The sequence below is a fragment of the Coregonus clupeaformis genome, chromosome 29, assembly GCF_020615455.1.
Source record: "Coregonus clupeaformis isolate EN_2021a chromosome 29, ASM2061545v1, whole genome shotgun sequence".
Classification (NCBI taxonomy): Eukaryota; Metazoa; Chordata; class Actinopteri; order Salmoniformes; family Salmonidae; genus Coregonus; species Coregonus clupeaformis.
Genome location: NC_059220.1, coordinates 43,995,813 through 44,007,402, shown reverse-complemented (window position 1 = coordinate 44,007,402; position 11,590 = coordinate 43,995,813). Strand labels below are relative to the sequence as shown.

At 45.6% G+C, this 11,590-nt stretch overlaps 1 protein-coding gene across 2 annotated transcripts in view; it reads left to right on the top strand.

The window, feature by feature from the left end:
- LOC121544426 (parkin coregulated gene protein homolog) overlaps positions 1–11,590 on the top strand; it is a 276,802-nt gene that overhangs the window by 130,076 nt on the left and 135,136 nt on the right. For both annotated transcript variants that reach the window (XM_041854363.2, XM_045209022.1), the window contains exon 3: positions 10,222–10,393. In XM_041854363.2, coding sequence (XP_041710297.1) covers positions 10,222–10,393 — 172 coding nt within the window. The remainder of the gene's footprint in view (positions 1–10,221; positions 10,394–11,590) is intronic.

Below are 11,590 nucleotides of genomic sequence, written 5' to 3'. Positions count from 1 at the left end.
TCTCTCTCTCTCTCTCCATTGTCATACTCCAGTCTCTCTCTCTCTCTCTCCCTTGTCAAAATCCAGTCTCTCTCTCTCTCTCTCCCTTGTCATACTCCAGTTTCTCTCTATCTCTATCTCTCTCTCTCTCTCTGTCTTTCTCTCTCTCTCTCTCTCTCTCTCTCTCTCCCTCCATTGTCATACTGTCCATCTTTGTCCCTGTGTCTTGTCATGTCCTCCATGACTCAGAGTGCCTTATGGTGAAAGGTTGCTATTCTGGCCTGGTTCCCTCTGGGGCTCCCCAGCACACACACACACACACACACACACACACACACACACACAACCCTAATCTGGGCTTATATAAAAGCTTTCATCTTAAAACTGGAGCAGGATCCAGGGATTTTCCAACCGTGGCTATGTTCACTCCACTCCTCCATCCCTCTCATCAAATACACACACCACAAGCACGCACGCACACACGCCACAAGCACACACGCATACACACCCTACAGAGCCCAGTTAATTGCACAACCACGGCCCTCTGTGTATAGCAACTCAGGAGGCATGTGAGGTAGAGTTCTCATTCTCATCCTGAACCCGTCTGGTCCCGACGGCCTTGTCTGGCCTGGTTTTATACCGGGCCGTGCCTCAAATTCTGTGAATTGATGCGAGGCGGGTGGGTTTCGGGCTTGTCTTGCTGTGTTAACAAACAAAAAACCTTTTGGCCTACTACGGCCCTCTCTCAACCGCAGCAGCTGCAGACACTAGCAGCTCCAGGATTCCAATATTGGCTGGGCCAGAGACATTTGTGGCCATGATGAAACTTATTTTTCTGATGATTTAAATGTTTCAAATTGCGATACGAGTAGGCTGGAGTGCAGTTGGGAGAATGATGATCCACAGACCACGACAGGCAGCGGATCTCAGTATCAGGACAAGCCCATATTCCAATGGTATCTGTTTACGCTGATACATCCTAACAAAATACATCCTATGACTGTCCTGCTAATGTGCCTCACTGGACCTTGTGAACTATCAAAAGTAGACCCATAACTGATCAAAATGTTTCCCTAATAAAACATGCATTCAAAACACAGGGCTTTTAAACGCTAATTCAAAATAATTTTTGGCAGAAAATCTTGTTATTTATTAATAATGTATGCTCCCTTTATTTTAAAATAAAATAAAATGCTTGAAAGGCATGAATGACTTGTATGCTGTTTAATGACACAAATGAATGATTGATAATATTGAAGCAGGCTAAGTTACGTTAAAACAGATAAAACAGGATGTACTCTCACAGCTTGATGGTGGATAGATTATATAAGGCTACTACGTGAGTCAAGAGCAAAATAATACACTTGATTTAGGCTAGATTATTGCATACTAAATGTTTATGATCAAGAGATGAGCAAATTAATAAATGAGCTACCATCTCCACTTGCCCAGCCAGAGCTCAATTAACCAAATATACAGATGGAGATTCAGTGAAACAAAAGCACATTGATTGATTGTCACACAAGTCACAGGCTGTTAGTCGGGAGTAGGACAGGCTACTACGCGAGTGAAGAGCAAAATCCACTTGTTAAGCTACATTACATACTAGCAAAATGTTCTGACCTGCTAATATATGAGCAAACTAGAATAAAGATGATCATGAGCGCTCACTTCAACGTAGCTAACATTTCCCTAGCCTAATTGTTACCAAATATCCAAGAGATTCAGTGAAAACAAATCAAAACGGTGCTGAAATTATAATGCAAGGGACCACACACGACTATTGCTTTAAATTAGTATAACGGTTGGATATGACTTTCGGAATTTCAGTATAAGCAAGAATTAAATGCATTTAATTGCATTAGCCTACTTACTATAACATATTTTCATCATTCTATTGATCATAACTAAGGTGAGTTTTCCGCTCTCTGCGGTTGTCACGTTCGTTGAATGACGGGTCAGACCAAGGCGCAGCGTGATATACGTACATGTTTATTTAAACTTAATAAACACTCGACAAAAAAACAAACTAAACGAAACGTGAAGTCCAAGGTAGCACACACAACATACCTTACACGGAACAAGATCCCACAACTAGACAGTGCCAATAGGCTGCCTAAGTATGGTTCCCAATCAGAGACAACGAGCGACAGCTGGCTCTGATTGGGAACCACACCGGCCAACATAGAACTATACATACTAGATAATACAACTTAGAACATACACAACAAAGAATATACACACCCTGACTCAACATATAAGAGTCCCCTGAGTCAGGGCGTGACAGCGGTTTTTCTATGCCCGATGGCTGTTTCCTCGTCTCCTCACTCCGCTGCTGCCCGCCTCCGCCACATTGTTCTCAACACCAGTTTAAATCAATACTGTTCTCTAGAAATCAGACTTTTTTTTTCGGGTTCAGACTCATTTCATTTCTGTGATGCCAGGCCGGGCTGGGACTTCATCTCACCGGGCTTGGGTCGAACCGGGCTTGAATTTTCAGGCCCGATGACAACTCTGATGTGAGGACAGGGCTCTAAGGCCCTTTGTGTATGTGTGCCTTAGCAGCTTATGCCTTGGCAGACGTTTGTTGTTACGATGCTGTGCATGTGTATAAACTGTATGCATGTGTAGAGAGAGAGAGACAGGGAGAGAGACAGAGAGAGGGGGATGAAAGAGAGAGGTATCTGTATTGTTCTCCTGTGTGTCTGTGCTGTGAATGAGCCTACTTGAGGCATTTTGCGATTCTCTGGCAAGGCTTGAAAAGCGTTATGAAAGAGAGAGAGAGAGAAACCAAGAGAGAGAGACACACACACACACAGAGAGAGAGAGAGAGAGAGAGAGAGAGAGAGAGAGAGAGAGAGAGAGAGAGAGAGAGAGAGAGAGAGAGAGAGAGAGAGAGAGAGAGAGAGAGAGAGAGAGAGAGAGAGAGAGAGAGAGAGAGAGAAACCAAGAGAGAGAGACACACACACACACAGAAAGAGACACACACACACACAGAAAGAGAGAGAGAGAGAGCACTACCATGCAAAGTTTCCGCCTCCGCCTCTATAAGCTTTCTCATCATCGGCTCGTAGCTGTGCTAACGGTAGCAGGATTTGTGCAGTAACAGGAACATGGTCTATTGGGGACAGCCTTTCAATTACAATGGCTAATGATTAGTAACCATAATAGCAAAGTATGCCTGAAAAGGCCTACGGGACCACTGTGTACACATCAAAACAATTCAGTGTGTGTGTGTGTAGCCTATTCTCCTGCCTGAAAATAGGGTACCCTCTTGAATGTTTGGATGCATGCCTGTCTAAATATGTGTACAGGGTCTATTTGGGAGCAGAGCGTACAGTACAATGTGTGTGTGTGTTCAGTTGGATTACAGGATTACAGCTGGTTCATGGTGACTACAGTAGTTAATGAATGGGGTTTTCTCAGTGTCGGTGAGGTCCCAATCTAAATGGGACCTACATGAAGCCCAGTGGCCTTCCTCTAGGGAGATGGCCTGGCACACACACACACACACACACACACACACACACAACCACACACAACCACACATACTCAAACACACACACCTTGGTCAGTGTCCTCCTCATTTCTCTGAAATGGCCAACAGCAGTTATCACCAACGAGCTCTCACAGTCTCACTGCAGAATTACACGTTTATCCACGTTCTCCAAACGTTCAATTTAGATGTTTTTTCCAAACGTCACATTTCGAAGTGTTTTTGTTGCTTCTGCTGCTCTGTATCGTTCCGTTTCAAAAAAAGTAACATTTCGAAGTTAAGGGTTAAGGTTAGGCACTCATTCCGAATGGTTAAGGTAAAGGTTAAGGTCTGGGATAAGGTCTAAACCCCCCAAAAATAACATTGTCCACGACTATGATCGAAAGCGCTACCTTCTGATCCAGAGTCATGGCATTACCCAAATGAGTCATTAGTCATGGAATGATGCCCATCCACCACCCTGTCCACAACGCTCTACCAAAACCCAAGGCTACTTGATTTTAATCATTTGTAAGTCGCTCTGGATAAGAGCGTCTGCTAAATGACTTAAATGTAAATGTAATAGTGCTCACTGTTGCCCCTAGTGGCCGGTTTTGAAGTTATTTCCCGACGACCTCATGGATAGACGTCCAATTTTGACGTCAATCTTGAACGACCTGGCTGATTACCACAGGCTGTGCTGGGACCACACCACCCTCTATGCACCCGGCTACCCAACACATGCACACAAAAAGACACACACACCCACTCTCCCTGTGTCCTTGGTGAGCTGGCCCATAATTAGCCTACATATGCTGCCAATCCAGCATAGAAATGGACTTCCATCACCCACCCATTGACTTACAGTACATGGGTATAACACATTCTACTAATTCTATTTCTATGGGCTGGAGGCCCCAGAGACTCGGGGTTTGTCCGAAATGGCACCCGGTTTCCTACATAGTGCCCTGGGGCCTGGTCAAAAGTAATGCACTAGACTAGCCTACATAGTGAATAGGGTGCTATTTCAGACGCAGACTCAGTCAGTTGCTTTATTGAGGAAGCCTTTGCTAACTGCTTAGCTGGCGTGTCTCTACCTCTCTCCACACTGACCAGAGGAGACGTGTGGGCCTCTCTTTGTCGCGGCCCAGCTAATTGCTGCTTTACAACGTCTCTTGCTGTCCCGTATCATCGACAAATGCCCTCCATAGAGAAACCTGGAGGCACCCAAAGACAAACAAACCTGAACGGCCGATCGATAAGAGTGAACGTGAGCGTTACCGGTCAGCCACAGGCTCCGTACGTGCGTGTGTTTTGTGTGTGGGGGAGGGGGGGGGGGGTCGGGTGGTCTGTGTGTGCGCATGCGTGTGTGTCTGTGTGTGTAATTCTCCAGTGCTTCCTGTGTTCTCCTATGGGATCTTTACCCATCACTACTCCACTCAGAGCTGTTGTCTGCCTCTGCATTTTGATGCAATTTTGATTAGGCCCTTATCACAGATCTCAGAACAGGCTTCACACAGCTATAATTCTAAATCCCCTTGACTTGTATGCCATAAATAGATTATCTTAACATGTTTTTCATATTGAGGCCACCAGTTGCCTATACAGGTTCATATTTAAAGCTGGAAACTGCCAACTAGCTCTCACAGTCTCACTGCAGAATTAGACGTTTATCCACGTTTATCCAAACATCACATTTTGAAGTTGTTCCAAACATCAAATTTAGAAGGTTAAGGGTTAAGGTTTTCGATATGGTTAAAACATTATGTTTAGGCACTCATTCCGAATGGTTAAGGTAAAGGTTAAGGTCTGGGATAAGGTCTAAACCCCCCCCCCCCCAAAAAAAATAACATTGTCCACGACTATGATCGAAAGCGCTACCTTCTGATCCAGAGTCATGGCATTACCCAAATGAGTCATTAGTCATGGAATGATGCCCATCCACCACCCTGTCCACAACGCTCTACCAAAACCCAAGGCTACTTGATTTTAATCATTTGTAAGTCGCTCTGGATAAGAGCGTCTGCTAAATGACTTAAATGTAAATGTAATAGTGCTCACTGTTGCCCCTAGTGGCCGGTTTTGAAGTTATTTCCCGACGACCTCATGGATAGACGTCCAATTTTGACGTCAATCTTGAACGACCTGGCTGATTACCACAGGCTGTGCTGGGACCACACCACCCTCTATGCACCCGGCTACCCAACACATGCACACAAAAAGACACACACACCCACTCTCCCCTGTGTCCTTGGTGAGCTGGCCCATAATTAGCCTACATATGCTGCCAATCCAGCATAGAAATGGACTTCCATCACCCACCCATTGACTTACAGTACATGGGTATAACACATTCTACTAATTCTATTTCTATGGGCTGGAGGCCCCAGAGACTCGGGGTTTGTCCGAAATGGCACCCGGTTTCCTACATAGTGCCCTGGGGCCTGGTCAAAAGTAATGCACTAGACTAGCCTACATAGTGAATAGGGTGCTATTTCAGACGCAGACTCAGTCAGTTGCTTTATTGAGGAAGCCTTTGCTAACTGCTTAGCTGGCGTGTCTCTACCTCTCTCCACACTGACCAGAGGAGACGTGTGGCCTCTCTTTGTCGCGGCCCAGCTAATTGCTGCTTTACAACGTCTCTTGCTGTCCCGTATCATCGACAAATGCCCTCCATAGAGAAACCTGGAGGCACCCAAAGACAAACAAACCTGAACGACCGATCGATAAGAGTGAACGTGAGCGTTACCGGTCAGCCACAGGCTCCGTACGTGCGTGTGTTTTGTGTGTGTGGTCTGTGTGGCGCAGCGTGGTCTGTGTGTGTAATTCTCCAGTGCTTCCTGTGTTCTCCTATGGGATCTTTACCCATCACTACTCCACTCAGAGCTGTTGTCTGCCTCTGCATTTTGATGCAATTTTGATTAGGCCCTTATCACAGATCTCAGAACAGGCTTCACACAGCTATAATTCTAAATCCCCTTGACTTATATGCCATAAATAGATTATCTTAACATGTTTTTCATATTGAGGCCACCAGTTGCCTATACAGGTTCATATTTAAAGCTGGAAACTGCCAACTAGCTCTCACAGTCTCACTGCAGAATTAGACGTTTATCCACGTTTATCCAAACATCACATTTTGAAGTTGTTCCAAACATCAAATTTAGAAGGTTAAGGGTTAAGGTTTTCGATATGGTTAAAACATTATGTTTAGGCACTCATTCCGAATGGTTAAGGTAAGGGATAAGGTTTGGGATAGGGTTCAAACTAAAAAATGTAAAACAAGTGGCCACCACTGGGATCGAACACGTAACCCGGAACACGTCACAAGATTACGCCCATCCACCACAATGCCCTAGCAAAACCTAAACCTACTTGATGGTAATAGCACTCACTGTTGCCCCTAGTGGCCGGTTTTGAAGGCATTTCCCGACATCCCCAGGACATGGATAGACGTCCAATTTGATGTCACTCTTGAGTAATCTGCCTGGAAACTTCAAACAACGAACACTGTTTTCTTTCCATCTGACATCATTGCAGATCATTCCATGCGCAATAGAGGAACAGTTTACCGCATTTTTTTTCTCTCACCATTTTGGATGCTCCTCTCCTCCATTTCATCAACGAAACAAAAACAATAACAAATGCGCTGGGGCGAACAGTGGCGCTGTTCGCCCCAATCAGATATTGGCCAATTTTCTAACCCACTGACAGTGACATTGTCCGCTGCAGCCTATATGGCCACTATGTATCTCTGCTGAATGCAGCTTGTAGCGTTTTCTCTGTTCCTATGTGACTCGTCCTGCCACAGTGTCATCTCTCCCCCCACTCTCTCCCGGCGCATATTTGCTTTGTTCTTGTCTCCCTGCCCGCCTAGCTGACTCACAATGATGATCTTGACCAAGCCGGAAAAGGTCAAGGTTAGCCAGCAAATTGCCTCAAAGCAATCAGCCCTGTCGGTCTCTCTGCTAACAAAAATGTTCTCTCTCTCTCTCTCTCTCTCTCTCTCTCTCTCTCTCTCTCTCTCTCTCTCTCTCTCTCTCTCTCTCTCTCTCTCTCTCTCTCTCTCTCTCTCTCTCTCTCTCTCTCTCTCTCTCTCTCTCTCTCTCTCTCTCTCTCTCTCTGTCTCTCTCTGTGTTTACCCACGCAACTCGTGGGGGTTCTGCGAGAGCCAGGGACATCAAAGCCACCCTGTGTAGCAGGGATTGGGACGATGGGGCTCAGCTCTCCTTTAAGACCCCTGGCTGCTCCAGGGCTGTGGGATGTTTGCCTCTGCTCTACACAGGATTGGCTTTCATTACATGAAACAGGATCCCCCTTTACCCCTCGGCCAACAATAGAGCCACCACACTTCTCTGGAGTTCATACAAACTACTGTAATACAACAACCAGACCTTGTGGATACACATGTGCGCCAAACACACACACATACAGTGGGGAAAAAATGTATTTAGTCAGCCACCAATTGTGCAAGCTCTCCCACTTAAAAAGATGAGAGAGGCCTGTAATTTTCATCATAGGTACACGTCAACTATGACAGACAAAATGAGGAAAAAAACCCCAGAAAATCACATTGTAGGATTTTTATGAATTTATTTGCAAATTATGGTGGAAAATAAGTATTTGGTCAATAACAAAAGTTTCTCAATACTTTGTTATATACCCTTTGTTGGCAATGACACAGGTCAAACGTTTTCTGTAAGTCTTCACAAGGTTTTCACACACTGTTGCTGGTATCTTGGCCCATTCCTCCATGCAGATCTCCTCTAGAGCAGTGATGTTTTGGGGGTGTCGCTGGGCAACACGGACTTTCAACACCCTCCAAAGATTTTCTATGTGGTTGAGATCTGGAGACTGGCTAGGCCACTCCAGGACCTTGAAATGCTTCTTACGAAGCCACTCCTTCGTTGCCCGGGAGGTGTGTTTGGGATCATTGTCATGCTGAAAGACCCAGCCACGTTTCATCTTCAATGCCCTTGCTGATGGAAGGAGGTTTTCACTCAAAATCTCACGATACATGGCCCCATTCATTCTTTCCTATACACGGATCAGTCGTCCTGGTCCCTTTGCAGAAAAACAGCCCCAAAGCATGATGTTTCCACCCCCATGCTTCACAGTAGGTATGGTGTTCTTTGGATGCAACTCAGCATTCTTTGTCCTCCAAACACGACAAGTTGAGTTTTTACCAAAAAGTTCTATTTTGGTTTCATCTGACCATATGACATTCTCCCAACCCTCTTCTGGATCATCCAAATGCACTCTAGCAAACTTCAGACGGGCCTGGACATGTACTGGCTTAAGCAGGGGGACTGCAGGATTTGAGTCCCTGGCGGCGTAGTGTGTTACTGATGGTAGGCTTTGTTACTTTGGTCCCAGCTCTCTGCAGGTCATTCACTAGGTCCCCGTGTGGTTCTGGGATTTTGCTCACCGTTCTTGTGATCATTTTGACCCCACGGGTGAGATCTTGCGTGGAGCCCCAGATCGAGGGAGATTATCAGTGGTCTTGTATGTCTTCCATTTCCTAATAATTGCTCCCACAGTTGATTTCTTCAAACCAAGCTGCTTACCTATTGCAGATTCAGTCTTCCCAGCCTGGTGCAGGTCTACAATTTTGTTTCTGGTGTCCTTTGACAGCTCTTTGGTCTTGGCCATAGTGGAGTTTGGAGTGTGACTGTTTGAGGTTGTGGACAGGTGTCTTTTATATTGATAACAAGTTCAAACAGGTGCCATTAATACAGGTAACGAGTGGAGGACAGAGGAGCCTCTTAAAGAAGAAGTTACAGGTCTGTGAGAGCCAGAAATCTTGCTTGTTTGTAGGTGACCAAATACTTATTTTCCACCATAATTTGCAAATAATTCATTAAAAATCCTACAATGTGATTTTCTGGATTTTTTTTTCTCAATTTGTCTGTCATAGGTGACGTGTACCTATGATGAAAATTACAGGCCTCTCTCATCTTTTTAAGTGGGAGAACTTGCACAATTGGTGGCTGACTAAATACTTTTTTTCCCCACTGTACACATAGTCACGGGGGGCCCGTACACACGCACGCACACACACACGTTAAACACACAGACACAGACAGACAGACAGACACACACACACAGACACACACACAAAGGGAAAGTGTGTGAAAGGGTAGCAAGGGGTGCCCCTATCACCTGGTCTTTCCTGTCAAGTTTGGTGCGAGTTTATCACAACACGAGCCATTGTGCTGCTACGCCTACTGCAATACATTGTAACAAACCCAATATCAAAGCATATTATACACACAGGTTCAGTAGCTGAAGGAATGTCTTTATGTGTGTAGGTTTGTTTAGCTGTTTTGGGGAGTATAGGCTTAAACAGTGTTACAGACAGGTGTTATTAATGTGTCGGCCCACTGGATACCACATGTAGGGGTGTCATGTTCTCCCCAACAGCTGTCTTCAGCTGTGGCTGGTATTATAAACACCTTCTAAAGCCAGGCTTGGTTAGAAGGCTTGGCCCTGGATATTGTGTGAATCCAAGGACAAACAAAGAGAAAGGCATAAGATGAGGAAAGACCATGACTGGGTTCTATTGCAATGTAGAGGATGAACTAGGGGAGATCCCCTTGCATTGGTTCACTCACATTCAGTCCCTGGTGACCATGTAATTGTCTGTGTCTGTGTCTGTGCCATGTCTGTGTGTGCAGAGCTGTTTCAAATATTTCCAGGAATGCTAGCTGTTACAGAGCCATCTCGCACATGTTGATGGAAATGTGTGTGTGTGTGCGTTGTCTCAGGTGGAGATCGAGAAGCTCGACTACCACCACTACCTGCCCTTGTTCTACGACGGACTGTGTGAGACGGTGCACCCCTATGAGTTCTTCGCCCGCCAGGGTGTCCACGACATGCTGGAGCACGGGGGCACCAAGATCCTACCCGTCATCCCCCAACTCATCATCCCCATCAAGAGTGAGTAGCCAAACGTTATTGAAACGTCACAAAAACACTGCCATAACGTTATTACAGCACAGATACTACTGTGAACGCAACCACAACACTTATCATCATCCCTTTCAAGATTGAGTGGCCCCAAACGTTACAGAAACATCACAGGAACAGTGTCACAACATTATCAGTCCACAAACATGACTCTTTCATACAACCACAACCCTCTCACATCAAATCTAGGCCAAATCTCCTATAACAAGTTTATAAAGAGATAATTTACTAACGTGTGTCCATAACCACAAGCCAGAAAGACTTGGCTTGACAATGGATAAATCCCCAATGCCGTATTCTTCAGCCACTAGTTGTTGCCTTCCACACAATGAGGACCTCAGTGAAAAGCCCAAATATGGCCCCTTGCGTCTTCCAGACCTATTATTATATTAGACAGCAGGGTAAGTGTTCTTGTTTTGCTGTTAGCGGATGAGGCCCAGTCATAAGGCAAGGCTGCTAAGCTCCCATGAATGTGGGGACACGCTACATTTAAATGTGCTGTGCCTCTCTGACTCTGGCGAGTCCGGCAGATCAACACCTCATTGGTTTGTCCTGAAATCACACGCACAGTTGGCAGGCCGCAGGCTAGTGGGTCACGTCCAGGGGAGCTAGCAAAAATAGCTTCAACATTTAGACAGGGATGAAACAACAAACAAACAGGCTTCTAAGTTGTTATACATAGAAAAATAAATACTTTATGATTCAGTATGCATGTATGCTCGCATGCACTCTCTCTTTCACACACATACGCACACACACAAACATAGGCTAACTTTCCACACTCTGAGAGGGTTTGTTTTGCACTGGAGCCAACTGAGTATCAGTTTCAAAGTGGGAGATTTTAAGCGGCTCCCAGTGAGTGAGTTTGAGCAGTTGGCCGTGTGTGTGTGTGTGTGTGTGCTCAGTGTTTCAGCGCCTGCTGAGGCAGAGGGGTGGAACGACCAACATGAGGCAGGGCCGCTGGAGACATGGAGACATGCTGACAGGTTGACCCTGGCAATAGAGTACACACACACACACACACACACACACACACACTGCTTACTGAATCGCAACAGAGGACAGGACAGAGCATGGCCCAGTCCACATCATAACACCAAGACACAACACAGTGGGTGGGACGTGTGTGTGTGTGTGTGTGTGTTTGTTTTTGTGTGTGTGTGTGTG